Genomic DNA, 20345 nt, shown 5'->3' on the forward strand with positions numbered 1-20345 from the left:
TACTCCTAAGAAAGTAGTTCGAGGTAAGTACTGTTAGGAAAAATACAAATTACTTAAAATTTGTGATTTTTTGGGTAGTTTTCCCTATTTCTTGTGTTTTCTCTTGGGGGGTCAGCAGAACCTAGCCTCCTATCTAGGTTCCCCTTTTCTCTCCTCATCACGGTCTCTGAGTCCTGTGGGACACTCCCACCTCCTAAGGTATGTCTCCTAAGAAAGTAGTTCGAGGTAAGTACTTTTTGTTGGAACAAATCACAAATTTTAAGTAATTTGTATTTTTCCTAACAGTACTTACCTCGAGCTACTTTCGGGTTATGGCCCGCCCATCCTACCCCGAGTGCCTTACAGGACTTAGTAGAAACCTATCTGTCAAAAACTTACTGGAGATCGAGACCTGAGCAAGCATGCTCTCTGACCCCGGGTCGTCTCTGGGCGCGTATCACTCCGCCAGAGGTTACCCCGCATAGAAAACGGGAGTAGGGTAAACTACACAAAATTCTGGTCGGTTGGGAGGAGATCCCAGATACTCCTAAGAAAGTAGTTTGAGGTAAGTACTGTTAGGAAAAATACAAATTACTTAAAATTTGTATCTTGGTGAGGGAGAAGTGGAGTTGCTCCCCGTCACTTGATTAGTTTGTTTTGCGCCTTATCCTTCCCTTGTTGAAAAGCTGTCTACCATTAGAAAGAAAAAGAGTAGTTACTGAAGCACAGAACAACTGAATTGTCAGAAGTTAAGTCTTAGGTCCAAGAGATGGAAAGAGTATCTGTGAGTGTTGATAAATATGGCAACACCTTGAGTCTTCCCATCAGATGATCACCTCAACAGAATAGGAGAGGTAGCACAACTGTTCCTTATTGCTCTAAAACAACCAGCAAGGCACTGGTAACATCTTCTAGGACACCTTTTGTCACTGGAGAAGCTCGTTCCTCGCTGGTATCTCCACCAGAGATCGTTTTAATGGTGTCTGAAGCGACTGGTCAGCAGCCTATGATTCTCCTCACCTTCAGATTCCGGTGAAACAGGAGTAGGTGGGATGATCTTGAATGGTGGCTCAACGATGAAAACCTCCCCAAAGGAGTTCCACACAACTCTCCTCCTCCAGAGATGCTGTTGTTCACAGATGCGTCAAAGGAGGGACAAGACCCCCTCGGGACTGGGGTCCAAAGACGAAAGGATCCTGCATATCAACTTGCTAGAAATGCGAGCTACCCCTCTAACTCTACAATCTTTCCCAGAGAGTTTGATAGGACACTCAGTAGCATTGATGAGCTTATGTCAACAAGCAGAGTGGGATGGTGTCTCAATCCCTTTGCGATTTGGCAAAGCAGGTACAGTCAGCCCTTGCTTTTCCCGGGTTTAGGTAACAGACAGGCGTGAATAATTGCTGCCCTAGGATGGGATAACTCCTAACCCTACCAACTCATTGCCCATTGCCTACGAATGGTTGATTAACACACTAAGTAATGTACTGCCTAATATTGTTTTTACGTGGTTTCTTTCACAGTATAAGTATTTTGCAATTGAATGAAGACTTTTAAACATCTGACTTACCTGGTAGTTATATATATAGCTTAGTCCCTGACGTTACGGCAGAAATTTCAAAACTCGCGGCAATCGCCGATTGGGTAGTCAGGTGTACCACCAGTGCGCCCTCTACCCAGGTACCTGGAACCATTCCAGTCATTCCTCAGATCTTCCTTGCTGCTTTACCGACGACATCGTTGGATATTTCACTCGCTGTAGCCTGTGTATAATTGCAGTTAACTTGGTGATGTACACTTTGGCTTTCGCTCGTTTGGATTTGTTTTTGGATTTTCTTGAACCACAATTAGATTTTGTTGTTTTGACCCTTGCTTGTATGATCTCTCTTTAAAATATTCATAATGTCTGACTCTTTTTCAACTTTTAGAAGGTGTGTGAGAGGTTGTAAGACTCGGCTTGTCAAAGCGTCTGTTGATCCCCACTCCATTTGTGTGAAATGTAGAGGTAAAGTTTGTGAGTTGGTTGATCGTTGCAATGAATGTGTTATTTTGTCTGAGAGTGAGTGGTTGGAGTATGACCGCTACACTCTTAAGCTTGAGAGGGATAGGATTAGAAGGAGTAAGAGTTTATCTTGTTCTTCTAGATCTAGAGATTGTTCCCCTCCCCGTGTCAACGAACCTATTGATCCTTCCCCTGTAGTGGTAGTTACAGATCCCACTACTGTTACTCCTGATGAAACAACTCTAAAGGACATGATGGTGGCCATTCAAGCCCTGGGCGTGAGAGTTGAGTCGCTCGCAGTGGACAGGACCAAGTTAATGTCCGACGTTAAAGAGTTAAAGAGTGCTAGTGTCAGTGCTAAAAGTTCAGTGAATTTAATCAGTGCAGTGGAGGGTGCGTCTGCTCGGACCTGTCGTTCTCCTAGCCATAGACCTCTTCCAAGCTCCCCAACCCCTGGGAGAAGGAATGTCGAACGGCGAAAAGAACGAGAGGCATTAGCGACCGAGCAGTCGTCCCCTCGAGCGTACCTGTTGACGCTTCACAGGACACTCGCCCTCGCCATGGGAAAGGCTAGGTGAAAGTGTTTTCGTCCTCATTGGATGATGCAGCGCCCAGACGGGCTGGCGTCTCGCATCGAGACCTCTTAAGAGGAAGATTGCCTCTGTCGAACAGCGTCGTGTCATGACGCCTCAGGCTCCAGGTTGCAGCCATTGGAGCAGTCCGGAGTGTTTTCCTTCCTGCTCCAAAGAATGCTCTCCTGCCAAGCGCCCTGTTACGTCGGTAGGAGATAGAAGGATGTCGGAAGCTGTCAAGCGTCCAGCCCCACCGGTTGCAAGACAGTTTTCTGAGACTGGCATAACCTCTGTGCATGCTCCTCTTCCTCCTTCAGATTGGATTTTGTCCCCTGGATGCTCTGCGCTTTCCTTGAGTGACGTAGAAAGCGATCTTGTTGAAAAAGCAACGTCTCCTGTTTTGCCACAAAGACAAGTTGATCCTAATCTAAGTATACTGCAAGATATGCAGCAGAAACTCTCTTCCCTCATGCAAGTCTATCAGCCTGCGGACAAGAAGAGAGTGGCTCACCAAGACGCCGAGCGTCAGGATTCTCCACACCTTGACGCCAAGCGTCAGAAAGCTAAGAGTCGAGAGGTTCTTGATGACGAGCAGCTTACCAAGCGTCGGGAGCCTGGTAGCCATGACGCCGAGCGTCGTAAGTAGGAACGTCATGCTAAGCGTCGAGAGACTTTTACACATGACGCCGAGCGTCGAGAGACTTACGCATGACGCCGAGCGTCAAGGAGTTGGACGTCGGGCCCCGAATGTAAGAGCCTTGGACGTTGTGAAACCGAGCGTCGAGATCGCGAACGTCATAGTTCCGATCGTCAAGATCGCGAACGTCATAGTTCCGAGCGTCAAGTGTTGGAACAACGTGACGCTAGGCGTCATGATATTGGACCCCTTGACGCCAGAAGTCAGGATCTTAAGGAGTTGACTCCTAGGAAACAGTACGTCTCTACCTCGATTAGAGACCTGTCGGAAGAAGGGGTCGACGGTCACCTTTCCCCTAGTGATCATTTAGAGGAAGTCTCGGAAGGAGAAGATCGTAAGACCCTTCATCCTTCGTTGGATTTAAAGAAAAAGAAACTTATGAGATTTTTACCGAAGTTTTCTAATTATTTTGTTCCTGCTGCTCCTCGTTTCCCGCCTTCAGAGTTTACGCTAGGGAAGGCGTCGAAGGAGTCTGTTCACAAAGATGGTGTTAAGTCTCACTCATCTAAGAGAGCCTTGAGAATGATGGGGGACTGGATGCAATCCAAGAAGAACCAGGGAAAGACTTTTTTCTCTTTTCCCCCAGCTAGATTGGCTTCTAGATCTAGCGTTTGGTACGAGACTGGAGAAGTTCTCTGGTTGGGAGTTCCTGCCTCTGCCCAAGGAGGCTTTTCGAGTCTGGGGGACGCCCCTCGTGGGACAGCCATGAGAAGAACCAAAGTGCTCTGGTCAACGTCGGAGCTTGATCATCTTCTCAAAGGCGTCTTCAGAGCTTTCGAGGTGTTCAATTTCCCTGACTGGACTCTGGGAGCCTTGGGAAAAAAGGTTTATGCTTTGAAGGATGCGAACACTGAAAGCCTCATCCACATTATGTCTTGCATGGACAAAGCCTTAAGAGACAGATCCAATGAGTTGGCGGCCCTTTTTTCGGCGGGTGTTCTTAAGAAAAGAGCCCAAATGTGCTCTTTTTTGTTCAATGGGGTTACACCCATACAAAAGTAGGAATTGCTGTATGCACCTCTTTCTTCCTCCCTTTTTTCTCAACAGTTGATCAGAGAGGTCTCTTCTGCTTTAGCCCAAAAGGCCACATAGGATTTGGTGTCTAAAACAGCAAGGAAGGTTCAGCCTACTTCCTTCTCAAGCCGCAAACCTAAGGAAGAAGCTCCATTCCCTCAGTTTTCGCAGCCCTTTTGAGGGAAAACTTTCAGCAGGGGTAGTACCAGACCCGAGGGAAGGAGAGTTAAGAGAAGAGGATCGAAACCAGGGCGAAGCAGAGTCTGACTGCATTCGCCTTCAGACAGCAGTAGGAGCCAGACTAAACAACTTCTGGCGAGCTTGGGAGAGGAGAGGAGCAGACCTTTGGTCCGTACAGTTACTAAAGGAGGGATACAAAATCCCTTTCCTAGGGAAACCCCCTTTAGTAGTAACTCCGATAGATCTCTCTGCCAGATACAGAGAGGAGTCAAAGATACAGGCTATGCAACATCAAATGTCTCTCTTATTGGAGGAGGTGGTAATAGAGAGGGTGCAAGATTTGCGGTCACCAGGTTTTTACAACCGCTTATTCCTGGTTCCCAAGAACTGGGGGCGGGTGGAGACCAGTCCTGGATGTAAGTGCTCTCAACGCCTTCGTTCAGAAGACAAAGTTCTCCATGGAGACATCGAAATCAGTCCCAGCAGCAGTAAGAAAGGATGACTAGATGGTCTCTTTAGACCTCCAGGATGCTTACTTCCACTTCCCCATCCATCCGAACTTCAAGCAATACCTGAGGTTCGTGTACAAGGAGGAAGTTTTCCAGTTTCGGACTCTTTGTTTCGGCCTAAGCATCGCCCCTCAAATATTTACGAAGCTGATGTCAAATGTAGCGGGCATGCTGCATTCAAGAGGTATCAGAGCCTCCCTGTATCTGGACGACTGGCTACTCAGAGCTCATTCCTACAATTGCTGCCTGGAGGATCTGCAGATGACGTTGAGGTTATCAGAAGAACTGGGTCTTCTTATACTGTAAACAAGACAAGTCTCAACTGACACCATCCCAAGAGATCCTTTATTTGGGGATGGAGATTTGGAGTCAAGTTTTTCGGGCTTTTCCGTCTGCCGCAAAGACGGAGCAAGCCCTGTTGAAGCTTCATTGCTTTCTAGAGAAACGGAAGTGTTCTGTGAGAGAGTGGATGAGTCTGCTAAAGTCATTAGAGGACTCAGGTTTGTATAGTTAGGAAAATTACAAATTCAAAATTTGTGATATTTTATACCTAAACCAACTATGTAAAGTACAATATTGTACAGTACAGTGAAGTCTTAATAGAAATGAAATCTTGTTGTAATGTTGATAGCCAGATAGATAGCATTTTGAAGTTAGAATACATTTGTACGTTCTTGAGCAATAGAGTACTCTCTATTTTCTCTAGTTTTGCTAAGTTGTGATATATTTTCTTTGGCAGTGGTGGTAATAGACGGGGTTCTGTGCTGTGTACTAGTGTTGATGGGAGGTGATGTGAGTAGGAAGTATGATCCAGCATGAAAACTTACCCAGCATAACAAAGTTTATACATTTCCACCCTTTAGTACACAATCTCTCATAGCTTCTAGTTTTACTTATTAAATTAATATTTTTCTTATGCTAATTTATGAATTTTCTCTGACGTTTATTACCACTCATCAATATACTGAGTGTTGTGTTTATTTATTTCATAACGTCTATTGCCCAGTTGACTATTTATGAATTTTAATTATGTGTATTTTACGTTGTATATTCAGAGAGAGAGAGAGAGAGAAATTCCAAGCACTTAGCAATAAAATCAAAATTATTTTTACAGCTACGTTTGCTGTATATAAGCTTACAGTACTACTTTAAAGGGTATAGCTGGTGCTTATGTACATGTACAGTATTACTGAATAATCTAAGATTTTGATATTCTCTTGTCTTCAAATTATCACTCATAACACTTTTGTACATTCTTTGTTACTATAGTGTACTATTCCTTTTATCATAAATTGGGATTTCATAGTTTCATGTAATTACCATACAGTAGATCTTATACCTAAGGTATTCTTTGCATTTTAATGTGCAATTGCTACCATTTTCATTCCAGTTGCATTATAGTATAGTAGATTGGTTTTAGTTGCCATACAATTCTTTCCAATAATTTTATTCTTTCATTTTCTTTACCGTAAGCCTTTAGAAAAATTTTGTACACCCAAATACTTTTCTTCCATACACTGGTGCTTTTTTAGACAGTACGTATATATAATTGTCCCTTTTGCAGTTTTCTATGTCATTGCTTCGTTAGTATTTACAGTTGTTACCATTTCATCTTTTTGTAGAGCAGAAGGTCATCATAAATAGTCTTGAATATTAGACTTTGACACATTTTTATTTCATTGCTCACCACTTGGTAATAGAATGAATTTTCATTAAAAAATGCTAAGGCTTAATCTGAACTTGATGCTGTGCCATGTTCTGTTGTAGCCAAGTGACTCGGTAATTGGTGCCGTAATGCTAAGTATTGCTTGCTGATTTTGGTTTATTCCTACACAAGTACAAACATTTGTCCATTAATAGGATTATGATTCAGCGAAGCTGTAACTTGGCTGTTAGAATTTATAACGACTTTGTGTTTGTTTGCCTGTGATGGATTCCCTGTGAGGAGACATAATGATGGGCTCTGGTAACCCTGGTTACAACTGTGGAAGGGTTAATAATAGGACATTTGTGGACCATTATCTCATGTGCCTTTTGAGCAGGAGCCTTGACTGTTCGCAATCATCTCCTGTGATGATTGTAAGTTTGGGGGCTCCTTTGCAGTACTCGAACTGCTGCTCCTTCTATGGCTTTCTCTAGAACTGAACCCTCGTTATGAAATCTTAAGAAAGGAGGAGACCCCAATTTGCCCTTGGGGTAGGCTTCAGGAGAGGTAGGCATATCATTATTCCCTAGTAAAGTTCACCCACCTTTGTGATGACCGATGACAATGTCAGCAAGGACTCGGACCTGTGGGCCTCCTTGGGAATGGTTAGTGATCTATCTGTGGAAAATCTGCTGAAAGCGTTAGCAGGTGTTACGACCTCTAGGACTTATCATCCAGCTGTGGCCCCCCTCGCCCTATTCTAGTTTTCCATATGCTGAAGGAGCATAGGATGTGACAACCGTTAGCGAGTCCTTTCCTGCTGTAGGGAAGATCCTTTATCCTCTCCTCCTATGGTATTCTTGCCGCTGTCCAGGAAGGCCTCGACTTCAACTTCTGGCATGCACATGCACCATCCATCCCCTACCAGCCCTGTATCTTCAACCTCTCTCCCTGCTGCTGAGCCCTCAGATGCTGCACTATCTGCTCCAAAGATAAAGAAACCTTGTCCATCTTCCTTCATGAATGCGTGAGAGAGACATTGTTGTACCATCCACCAACTCTGGGGAAGGTAAGGTGGTACAAGGTATAGTTGCTCACTCCCCTGCTACCAGTTCTCAGTTCCGTGCTGGAATGAGTATGCATAGTGTCTGTTGGGGTAAAGGCAGCCACCCTTGCCCTCCACCTTCTTCAAACAACTCAATGAAGTTAACTTCACCAAGGACGACAGCCCAGCATAGAGATCATGTTACAGTAAATTTGTTAACCAGCAATATTATCCTTCAAGCTAGCAGAGAAAGGATGGTGGCTGGCAGTGACTTTATTGCCAAGAGACTCCTCCACGATCGCGATTACCATGCTCACAGTCTTTACATGCAAGGACTCCACGTGCAAAGTCTTTATGTACATAGCCTTTATGCGCTTGCGTATTATCTACCATATCTTCTCATTCCCACTATTCACAAACCAGGTTTCCACACGCTTCATCTCCACACTTTTGGTCCCCAGCACTAGGTCTCCATGTCATTGTGTAACGGTTCTCTATGAGATCATTCATCCAGCATAAGGACATCACACGCAAGGACACCTTCCAACTGGACCCCCAGTTCCAGAGTATTATGAGATCATACACCATTCGATAGGACTTCTTGCTATTCCTCTAGCGATCGTGATGTACGAGTCACAGGACATCAATTACCTACCTGTCCAAATTGCCTTAAGTCGTTATTTAGGGATCCTTCAGTTCACCGGGATCTTCCTACTCAACAAGACCGTTCGGCTCCTAGCGACTTTTTGACATGGAGATAGTGATTGTCTTCTAGGGACCTTTATGCTTGACAAAACCTTCCCACACGGCATAAGAGAGATCTTCCAACACGTCGGAGTGGTGGGTCGGGGCCTGGGACATTGCAAGATCCTTCTGACGACTGGTATGAACGTCAACAGGATACATCGAGATTACTGTAGATCGTAAAGACTCCTCAGTTTCCACTAACAGGCTGTCTAGGGATGCACCCATGTGTCATTTGGTGTCTTGTTCTCCTATTTGTCCTTCAGTGGTGCAAACTTCGAAGGATTTGTCACCCAAAAATACACACAAGAGTAAAGGGCACCCTTAGCTCTAAGAAGTCAAAACATGAGGCTGTCGTTCAGTCTCCTTTGGGCTACCTTCCTGGTTCTGTTTTAGATCCGGAACAGGAGTACATGAAGTAGAAGTATCTACCAGAGGAATTTGTCGAGACCGTGTCTTGTGAGAGAGGGGGAGTCTGGATTACATAGACCCTGCAGCACTTGACTTTGAAACCTATCCTGCAGAGACAGAGAATACAGAGGAGTCCATGTTCTGGAATGTCTTGGCTCTCATTCAGGAGTTTAACAGCCTTGGGGATGCAACCTTGGCCCCAATCAAGGATGGAATGAAGTCCATTTATGAGGTTTCGGTGCTCTTCAAGGATTGAAGCCTGCACTTGAGCTGTCTAGGTCAGACGAGTAGTGTAAATTCCCAATTGTCCCAACATGGAGTACTTACCTTGAACTACTTTCTTAGGAGGGTCTGGGATCTCCTCATTAACCGACCAAGAATTTTGCGTAGTTCCCCCTCTCTCCGTTACCTTGTCGGGGCGCTCCGGGACGGAAGGATACTCGCCCTGGGGCGCCCAGGGGTCAGCGCGTGAGGAAGCGCTGCTAGGTCGTCAGTAAGCGTCTGGTCGCGGCATAGATATCATCTCGCCGCTCTCTCTCACTTATCCCTTCCTATCACCTTGTGTACCACGTTGTCCTTTGTGTTCTTCATCCCTTGTGCACCACGTGTTCCCTTTGTGTTCCTTACCTTTCCCTTGTGTTCTTCGCGTTTCATTATTATGGAATCCCAGCATCGTTGTCCCGGGCCCAAAGCTGGTAAGTCTTGCGGGGCCTGGCTGTCCAAGCTGGATGTCGACTCGCACACGCTGTGCGCCTCGTGTCGAGGAAATAAGTGCTCCCCTTCCTCCACGTGCCCGGAGTGCAAGTCCTGGCCAGAACTTCAGTGAACCTTGTTCGCCACGAAGAAGAAAAAGGCGCCCAAGAGATCTCCCAAGATCGCGGGCCTCACCTCGCCGCTAACGTCGCCCTCAGCGCCTTCAGAGAGAGGTTCTCCTTCACCTTCCCCTACCCAGATTAGGGGACGAGGTAAGTCCGTTGCAGGGAAACGGCCCATTGCCGTTCCCCATGAGTCTGATGTCGGGGATTCTGTTAAAGAGGGGCCTACGCAGACGAGGGGGGGGTCTGCTAGTGTGGCGGAAGTTTGTTTTGTGGACGAAGGCCTGGTGCCTGCAGGATCCGTCTCAAGTGAAGACCCGGTGTGGGGGAAGCCCGAAACAGCGCCTACCCCCCCCCCCCCCATCGTGGCAGTGTTTTTCAGGTTCAGTGGGTTCCGGGGGCTGTCGGGACAAAGAAAGGCGGACCACATGTTCTTCGGACCCCGACTCCATTGTTTGGACAGCGCCTAGGACGCTCTTCAGGTCCCCTATGCGGCAGGGAGAGGAGTTCGAGGGATGGTTTGCCTCTCGAGCCGCTATGCTTCCGCCGGACTTCATGGAACCCTTGACCCCGGTATCCAGACCAAGGGCCCCTAGAAGGCTCGTGATAGAGTCAGAGGATTCAGACAGCTCTTCCTCCTAGGACAGCTTCTTGACCTACAGCTCTTTCTCGTCGGAGGACTCCAGCGGCCGGGACGCCAGGAAGAAGCGGAAGAGGTCCAGAAGAAGGAGAGCTAGCTCCCACGCCAGCCTGGCCAGAAAGAGGTCGAAGTCCTCGAGAAGGAAGAATAAGAAGAGTTCCTCGAGGAAGAGGTTCGTTAGAGTTGCTCTCCACCATCATGGGTCGAGCAAGACGGCTGCCGCCCCAGTGCCTGCCTCGGTGGCCGCTGGAGCTGCTTCCGTGCCCTTGCCCAGTGTCTCTTCGGCTCCGCCCGCTCGTCGGGTGCAGCCGTTTGCACGCTTTCAGTTACCCCTACCCGGCAAGTCATCGGCTCCATCCACTCGACGGGAACTTCCGCGGATGAGACCCGGCGGCTCGGCCCCCAGCCACTTCATCGCAGCGGCTCCGTCCAAGTTACGGAACCTGCCGCTGCCGCGTCCATCAAGCAACGCCATCCGGATTCCCCCGGGAGGGGGTAGACCCATGACGGCTACCCCCGCCCCGGCGGCTCTATCCGCGACGGAGGCAGCCGTTCCACCAACCCGTCAAGAGGGCAGGGATGCCTCCGCTCCCACGGATCTCTCTGTGTTCGAGGATGCTTCCGACACGGAGGTGCAGATAGTAGAGTTGCTGCCGGACACAGGCGAGTGCTCCCCGGACGAGGTCTCGTCGTATAGGAAGGTTCTGGCCCTAATTCGTCACCACCATAGGCTGGACGAGCCTTAGCCTTCGTCAGAACAAGCTTGGCTGTCAGGTCTGGGCAGGATGGTTGACAATCCTGTCCAACAGAAACCATCCCTGACCCTACCCTTAGCGCCCGACGTTGCCCCGGGGATGGAGCACGTGGATCGTTTTGTGTCAGGCCCGAAAAACTCGCTAAGAGCTCAGGGTTCCTTCAAGCTCCTACCGGGACTTAGGACCCAAAAGAAGTTTTATGTACCAGACGGGCGACACAAAGGGCCCCGCACACTAGAAGAGGCCGTCGCTACCCTGAACCAGGGCAACGCCGATGAGCGGAGCCTTAACGCACCGGTGGTGTTCTCACAAGCAGAGGCCGCCATGATAGAGGACACCGCTCAGGATATAGTTAACGTAACCTCATGGCTGGACTTGTGGGCGTGCACCCTAGCAGGGTTTCAACTGGCGTACGACTTATCGGTTCAAGAGAACCAGGCCCTGTTACAAGAACTAATCCGCTCGGGGGGCAAGGCGATGAAGTTTCTCACCTTCCAGTCCCTTACCCAGACAGCGAACTTGGTTCTGAGTAGAAGGGACACGGTGCTGAACAGGCTGCCCCGTAGGCTCCCCGAGCGAGAAGCAAAATTCCCAAGGAACGCCCCTGTCTGGGGCGAGACCGTGTTCCCCCTTCAGGCAGTGGCGGAGACACTAGAAAGGGTTGGAAAATTAAAGAGCTTGGCCGAGCCCAGGCAGTAGGTGACAAGGCGGCCCTCAATTAGAAGATCGTCAGCGGATGGGGCCTACCCGCCTACGCCTCCGGCTAGGCAGGAAGCCTCCTCCTCTTCCTGGCACCAATCACCACGGCCCTCCAGAAGTGGTGCCCCAACCCAGGCCTCCTTTAGACCTAAATATTTAGGCTCAAGGAAAGGCCGTTCTAACCGTCTCCCCAGAAGGAGATAGGGAGAGAGGCCCCCTACGCCTTCCCACGCCTCAGGTGGGGGGATGCCTCAAACGATATTGGCAAGCATGGCGAGACAACGGTGCGGATCCGTGGATGGTGACAATCCTCAGGGAGGGATACAGAATTCCCTTCCTATCAGATCCGCCCCCTCTGATCCCCAAACATCGAGCAGAGTGGCTAGCACCCAAAGACACCGAGAAGAGAGCAGCCCTGCAAGTGGAAGTGGAGGCCATGTTGAACAAGGGAACTCTACAGCCCGTCCATGAACCTTCCCTGGGATTCTACAGCAGGCTTTTCCTGGTAGAGAAAGCTACGGGAGGCTAGAAGCCAGTCATCGACCTCTCGGCTCTGAACAAGCTCATCGGTCTCCCGCGCGCCCGCAGTCGCGCCAGCAATCCCCCGCGCGCGAGTCCCGTTATTCTCCCTAGCGCGAACACCATTACTCTTCCTCGCGCGAGCGTCAATATCCTCGCGCTCGCGAGACTGCTGCACTACGCACGGCAAGGTCGCCATCGCCTCATTCCCCTCCCCGCAAGCTCATACCACTGCGCATTGTGGGAGAAGGGAAACATCTAGAGGGGTCCAGGACCCCAAAGCCATTTCAGGCGAACCCACCAATGATGAGAACTCCTCCCAGGGATCCTTCAATTCCTGCCCCTTTAAAGGGTATGTCTGACAGCGTGTCTGTCAGCCAACAGCCCTGGTTCGGTGCACTGATCAGAGCCGCAACAGAGGCTTTCAAGCTTGTCTTCTCTGAATTAGGGCACAGTTCCATGGCTGCTTCTATCCCTTTGAAGAGAAAAAGAGGAGTTCCAGACGCAGTAACTTCTCCAAGGGCAAAACTGACTCCACACAGACCTGCGAGGCAGGTTCCTTCTTTCCCCCAGACTGTCTCTCCTTCCCTTTCGGACGAAGATTTCCCGTCCCCAGGGGAATCACGCGAGGAGAGACTCTCCCCCATCGCACCAATGAGGGAAACCTCTCCTCGCGCAGAGATGTCTTCTCAGGCGGGGATTGAAAGGAACATGCCATCCTCGTCAATGTTGGAGTCCTACATCCTTCCCAGGAAGGAATCTAAGGACTCCAAAACATTGCCGAAATCCTTTACTAGGACTAGGATGGAGCCAGCTAGCCACTCAGAGAACGTCCACGACTCTCCTCAAGAAGAGCCTTTGGGGACAGAAGGAGACTTCGCTGCAAGTCCTACATCAGGAGGAGAACAGCAAGAGTCGGAACATGCGTTTTGGCAAGTTCTGACTCTGAGGGCTCTCAACTGGTTTTCTGACCCAGAGATCCCTCCTCGAGAGGGCAAGGACACGGTCTTGGACCGTGTCTTTGGTACTCAGAAACCCTCCAAGACCAGTGCAGCACTGCCCTAGTCTCAAGGGGTTAAGAGTACCAGGGACAAGATCTCTCTACAGCTCTCCGAGATGTCCTCCTCCAACCGTTCCAGTGCTACCAACAAGCTCCTCCCACCTCCTCATGTACAGCAGAGGAGGTACTTCGAGATCCTTAGGGAGCCTTGTTTAGCTCTTCCTCTTCACCACTGGCTGGAAGACCTTACCAGGGGAGTCCCTCTTGAGAGACTCTCCAACCGGCAGGTCTCATTCTCGGCGACCGAGATCCTTAACCAGGAGAAAGTTGCGAAGTGTGCTATGCAAGCCACTTCGTGGCTCGATATCCTGTTGGGGACCTTAGGTATACTGATACGTTCTGAGGATTTCTCCAAAGAACGTACCAGGAAGGCTATGGAGACCTTTCTTCTCTCAGGTACTCGCACGATTGAGTTTCTGGCCCAGCAAGTCTCGAACTTGTGGGCAAATACCATTCTGAAAAGTCGGGATGCAGTAGCTGAGAGATTCCATCAGAAGGTCCCTAGCACTGAGATCAATAGGCTCAGACATTCCTCTCTAGAGGGATCCATCTTGTTCAAGCCTAAGGATGTGGAACATGCCGCTTAGAGGTGGAGGAAGTCTCATCAAGACTCCCTTCTTCATAGGGCTTTAACATCCAAGCCCTATAAGCCTCCAGCACCACAGCAGTCCCGTCCAGTCAAGACCGCTAGAACGACAACAGCAGCGAAGACCATGGTGTCTAAGCCCTTTCCTGTCAAAGAAAGGAAAGGTAAAAAGTCCTCCAGGGAGGCAAGAATCCTAGAGTGATGCAGCCGAGGCCGCAAACGCTAGGATAGGCCGTCCCCCTGCATGTCCACCAGTGGGGGGATGCCTACAAAGTTGCTCAAACAGGTGGAAGCAACTCGGGGCCGATTCCTGGACAATCTCCGTGATCAATCTAGGATATCGCGTCCCGTTCATAACATCTCTACCTCCCCTGACGACGAATCCAGTGTCATTGAGCTCCCTTGCCATGGGATCAGCAAGGGGACAAGCCCTTCGGGCAGAAGTCCAGACCCTGTTGAAGAAGGGCGCTCTCCAAAAGGTCCTTGACGAGTCTCCAGGCTTCTTCAGTCGACTCTTTCTTGTAAAGAAGGCGTCTGGAGGCTGGAGACCAGTCATTGACCTCTCAGCTCTGAACAAGTTTGACAAACAAACTCCGTTCAGCATAGAGACGGCGGACACAGTCAGACTAGCAGTAAGACCGCAAGACTTCATGTGCACACTGGACCTAAAGGACGCATACTTCCAGATCCCAGTCCATCCGTCTTCAGCCTAGACAACAGAAAGTACCAGTTCAAGGTGCTGTGCTTCGGTCTCTCCACAGCACCACAAGTCTTTACCAGAGTGTTCACCCTAGTATCATCTTGGCCACACAGGATTGGCATCTGTCTCCTGCGTTATCTGGACGACTGGTTAATCCTAGCAGACTCGGTGTCATCCCTTCTTCAACACTGAGACAAACTTCTGAGACTTTGCCAAGATCTGGGGATCATGGTAAATCTTGAGAAGTGCTTCCCACTCAAAAACTGGTATACCTAGGCATGATTATAGACACTAATCTCCACAAAGCCTTCCCATCAGACGACAGGATAGCAAGGCTGAGGAAGGTCGCAAGGCCTTTTTTCAGACGAGGAGAACTTCTAGCCGAATCGTGGTTACGTCTACTCGGTCACCTTTCATTGCTGGCTCGTCTAGTTCCCAACGGTCGCCTCAGGATGAGATCCCTCCAGTGGCGACTCAAGTCCCGGTGGAATCAAGCATATGACTCCCCGGACATCCAGATCCCCATGGGACCTACGGAACTGACGGATCTCCAGTGGTGGGTGGCAGACGAGAACCTACGAAAAGGAGTGGACCTTCTCGTCCTACCCCCGGATTTGATGCTGTTTTTGGACGCTTCAAAAAAAGGGTGGGGGGCCCACGTGCTGCACCACACGACCTTAGGCCTCTGGTCAGAATCAGAAAAGTACCTCCATATAAATCTAGAGATGAAGACCGTCTTTCTGGCCCTTCAACAGTTCCAACAATACCTGGCAAGTCACTCTGTGGTGGTGATGAGCGACAACACCACAGTAGTGGCCTACATCAACAAACAAGGAGGTACTTTTTCGCAGCAACTATCCCATCTAGCACTAGAGATACTGAGATGGGCCGAAATCCACTCGATGCCACTATTGGCACGCTTCATTCCGGGCAAAAGGAATGTGTTCGCTGACAATCTGAGCAGAGCATCTCAGATAGTGGGTACCGAGTGGTCTTTGGATCATCTAGTAGCCAACAAAGTCCTGACTTTGTGGGGTTCTCCGACCGTGGACCTTTTCGCAACGGCCCTAAACTTCAGGCTCCCGCTGTACTGTTCCCCAGTCCCAGACCCCAAGGCTCTCTGGCAAGATGCTTTCCAACAACGGTGGGACAACATCGACGTTTACGCCTTTCCCCCATTCTGTCTGATGAGGAGGGTACTCAACAAGGCCAGAACATCGGTCAATCTTTCAATGACCCTGATAGCTCCGCTATGGCATCACGCGGAATGGTTCCCGTACCTTCTGCAACTCCTAACGGAGCTACCAAGAGAACTCTCTCCACGACACAATCTACTCAAACAACCTCATGCCAACATCTTCCACAAAGCCGTAGGTTCACTACGACTTCACGCCTGGAGACTATCCAGCATCTCTCTGAGAGAGGATTTTTGCAACAAGTTGCTGTCAGGATGTCTGGACACCTGCGAAAGTCTTTGGCAGCAGTCTACCAGGCAAAGTGGAAAGTTTTCTGTGGTTGGTGTCGTGGAAGAGGTATCTCTCCATTCGATACCACTATTCCAACAATAGCGGAGTTCCTCGTGTATTTGCGTGAAGAAATGCTTCTTTCAGTCTCGGCAGTGAAAGGCTATCGCTCAGCCTTAAGTCTAGCCTTCAGGCTCAAAGGAATGGACATTTCTTCATCGCTAGAACTTTCTCTACTTATACGTAGTTATGAACTTACCTGCCCTCAGTCGGAAGCGAGACCTCCCCCATGGAACGTGGTTCGAGTTCTCAGGTCTCTTAAGAGACCTCCCTATGAACCATTACACCAGGCATCAGATCGCCACCTAACCTGGAAGACGGTATTCCTGCTAGGTTTGGCCTCGGCCAAGCGAGTCAGCGAACTTCATGGTCTCTCGTATGACATAGCCCATTCAAGGGGATGGGGGGAGGTAACGTTCAGCTTCGTCCCTGAGTTTATTGCTAAGACTCAGAATCCTGGAGTGGCGGATCCTCGATTCGACTCCTTCCAGATTTCTAGTCTCCGTACTGTAACAGATGACCCAGACCAGCTCTTACTATGCCCAGTAAGGAGCTTGAGGCTGTACCTCAAAAGAACAGCTGCAGCCCGTCCTCATGTACCAGCACTATTCGTCAGCACAGGAAGGACTAAGAGGAGGGTCACCAAGAACATCTCTGCATGGAATCGTAGGGTCATTGACCTGGCCTTGAATCCAGACCCTCCTCCGTCACCTCGCCCTAGAGCACATGATGTCGGGGGCATAGCCACGTCCCTGGCTTTCAAAAGAAATTTTTCAGTGACGCAGGTTCTTCAAGCTTGGGTGTGGAAACGTCAAACAACATTCACATCCCACTACCTGCAAGACGTGACCCACAGGAGACTCGATACATTCGCTATCGGCCCTGTGGTGGCTGCACAACAGCTGGTTTAAAATCTCAAGCTCCTTATTGGACTAGTAGCAGAAGGTTGAGGGCATTGTTACCCGATTTTAGTCTGCATTAATGAAAAGGTTTGACTGGCCCTTATTCTTTTCTTCATCGTCCCCTCTCTTGGAGAAAGCAGCATCCTGGGTTCTCTGCATAGCTGACCTCAAACCACTGCAGGTAAACCATGCTCCCTTGTGTTCCTAGTATTAAAATTAATACTGTTACGTCTCCATACCCTGACGAGGTGGTATTTTGAAAGTCCTAGTCTACAAGTTTCCATCTAAAGAACTTCAGAACAACTTCCTAGGACGAGTCACACTTCTTCATACCTTCACACACAGCTTGCGTAGACCGCAGTCCTTGCGTAACAAGGTTCTAGCGAGGTGCAGGGACTCCTTATTTCTTGGGTGCTTACACACTCAAATAACGAGCCCCCGGTCAAAGCCAAAAGCCAGACTGGCTGGGACGTCCACCCTTCCTAATGGGTGAGTCACCCCTATTAAATAGCGTGGTTTGTATTCCAGTTACGAGTTACGGAACAAATGACATTCGTAGATAATTTGTATTTTTCAATATTAAACTTACCCGATAATCATGTAGCTGTCAACTCCGTTGCCCGACAGAATTCTATGGAGGGATACGCCAGCTATCACAATACTAGAAGGGGGTGTATTTACCAGCGCCACCTGTGGCCAGGTACTCAAGTACTTCTTGTTGACACCTCCTCAATTATTCCTCTGTCGTGCTTCCGGCAAGACGTTCTGGGATACGCTTATGTTCTTGGAGTATTTTCACGACTTTGGTGAAGTATTTCTCTTTGATTTCGGCTGTCGCTTTACTGGAAACTTCTATATTAGCTTAGTTAGCTTTTGGAATTAATTTGATTAATTTTGGTGACGAGAGAGTATGAACTCTCGTTCACTTTTCAATGGCCGACCCTTCCCTTAGACGGAAGTGTTGGTGTCTAAGAGAGTATAGACTCTCTTTCTTAATTTTGCTTAACAAAAGTTATAGATTTATTTTATATCTCTCCGCCTCTTATAGGCCTCTTCGATTAACTTCCTTTTATTATAAACTCATTAAAATTAATTTTTATATTTGTTTATATTCGACCTTCCTAATAGTAGGCGGTCTTTTACCGAAGTTAATAAACTTTGAGCCCGTCATTTCGGTTTTACCTGTTAACATATTATGCTATTTCCGCCACAGAGTTTGAAAGATTTTCTTTGACAGTCTCGTACTGTTTTCAAAGCTGAACTAACGTTTTGTTTTGTCTCTGCAGTTGTTGACGTTCAGAACGTTCAACTTGCACTCTATCGTTACGATAGAGAAAGAATGTTCACGGTTTCACGTTGCAGTAAGAGTAACCGTGTCTAGCGTTTTGTTCATTCTTTCTTAACTTAATGGTTTTGATCCTAATAAAGGAACTTTTCAGTTTTTTTCCTTTAACAATAATATGTTTTAACGATATATATGATTGGGCTCTTCTCTCAGGTTCTAAGTCAAGAGAGAGAGAGAGAGAGAGAGAGATAGAGACGGAGGGAGAAAGAGGATAAACGTTTCATTCAAGCCTGCCAGGCGTACGAGTAACGTCGTTATCGTTTTTTGCTCTTCTCCCTAGTCTCTTTAGGGGAAGAAACTAAACGTTTCTAGAGTGATCTAGTGTTTAGTCTCTTTCCAACCACTGAATTATCTTTCATTAGATTTTTCTGTTACATTGTAATTCTGTTTTCGCAATTACTAACTTTGAGAAAGGATAGAATTGCGTATTTCAGGTACAAACCACTTAAAGTTTCGAGTTCAGTGAAATAAGTGCAAACAGAAATCAAAGTGATAAGTGATTAGTGCGTGAGGGTACTTTTGTGCGCGCCAGTCGTCCTCCCAGTCCGGGACCTCTTGCAAGCTCCCAAGCCCAGGGGAGAAGCAATGTCGAAGGGCATAAGGGTTCAGCAGGCCTTGATCGACGCACAGAAGTATTCTCGGTGGTTGTGGGCGTGTCTTACCGAGACCGTCACTCCCACCCGCAGACGATTGAGCCCTTATTTTGCTCGTCTGCAGAAGAGATTAGGGGAGAAAATAAAGGCAGAGTAACGCTGGTCTCAGGTCTCAAGACTTCTTAAACGTTAAGTCCAGACCTATGCCAGACGTACGAAGTTAAAGTTCACAACCCGAATACAGTCATCAGTTGATTACACTCCGCCTAAGAGGAGTAAGGTTCTGCCACAACAGATCTCTGCTGTTAAGGCTTTACCTCAGCAGAACTTAGTGTCTGCCGACCCCAAGTTAACTCTACTGCAGTCCATACAGTCACAACTTTCGGTCTTGATGCGTGAGTGTCGGGCTGAGAGTGTTGCACCTCCTCCTCCGCCTACACTCCCTCCACCTGTTCTCACTCCGCCTGTGCTCGCCCAGCCTGCACCTGCTCCGCCTGTGCTCGCCCAGCCTGCACCTGCTCCGCCTGGTCGCAGCACCATCTGCCAGGCGTACGATGTTGTGAACTCTACTACAGTCCATGCAAGCACAGCTTTCGGACTTGATGAGTGAGTGTCGGGCTGAGAGTGTTGCTCCTCCGCCTCCGCCTACACTCCCTCCTCCTACACTCGCTCCGCCTGATCACAGTACCATCTGCCAGGCGTACGATGTTGTGGACTCTACTACAGTCCATGCAAGCACAGCTTTCGGACTTGATGAGTGAGTGTCGGGCTGAGAGTGTTGCTCCTCCGCCTCCGCCTACACTCCCTCCTCCTACTCTCGCTCCGCCTGATCACAGTACCATCTGCCAGGCGTATGATGTTGTGGACTCTACTACAGTCCATGCAAGCACAGCTTTCGGACTTGATGCGTGAGTGTCGGGCTGAGAGTGTTGCTCCTCCGCCTCCGCCTACACTCCCTCCACCTACACTCGCTCCGCCTGATCGCAGTACCACCTGCCAGCAGTTCCACCTGCCAGGCGTACGATGTTGAGACACGTGCTGAGTTTGCTGTTCCCTGTGGTGTTCAGCCTCCGCCTTTCTTAAGGCAACCTTTACATTGGGATCAGGAGGATTATACCTCTCTTCCTCCGCCTCCACTTGCTGCTCCACCAGTGATGCAACACTCGGTTGAGGTACAACAACCTCTCCCGTCCATGAGTCAGTTTCCTCAGCTCTTGCTGCAGCGAGCTCAACCCTCCATAAGGCAAGCACCACAACACCTTAGCCTTGCGCCTCAGGAGCCTCAGCTTGCGAGACATTTACCTTGTTCTGCGCAGCCTCTTCCTCATCGCGCTCCGCTCACACCACAGGAACTGGAACTTGCTACTCCGCTTCCGCCAACCGCTCAGCAAGCGCAACCCTTGGGTTCAA

At 48.9% G+C, this 20345-nt stretch overlaps 1 protein-coding gene across 2 annotated transcripts in view; it reads left to right on the top strand.

Annotated features, from left to right (window-relative positions):
* The window catches only part of LOC137654746 (uncharacterized), a 69384-nt gene that overhangs the window by 23823 nt on the left and 25216 nt on the right, over positions 1–20345 (top strand). Inside the window, exon 2 of one of the 2 annotated variants that reach the window (XM_068388667.1) lies at positions 5693–5745. The exons of the other annotated variant lie outside the window; for it this stretch is intronic. Within the exon in view, the coding sequence (XP_068244768.1) occupies positions 5734–5745 (12 nt within the window). The 5' untranslated portion in view covers positions 5693–5733. The remainder of the gene's footprint in view (positions 1–5692; positions 5746–20345) is intronic. 2 annotated transcript variants of the gene reach the window in all.

The sequence above is a fragment of the Palaemon carinicauda genome, chromosome 15 (genome assembly GCF_036898095.1).
Source record: "Palaemon carinicauda isolate YSFRI2023 chromosome 15, ASM3689809v2, whole genome shotgun sequence".
Lineage (NCBI taxonomy): Eukaryota > Metazoa > Arthropoda > Malacostraca > Decapoda > Palaemonidae > Palaemon > Palaemon carinicauda.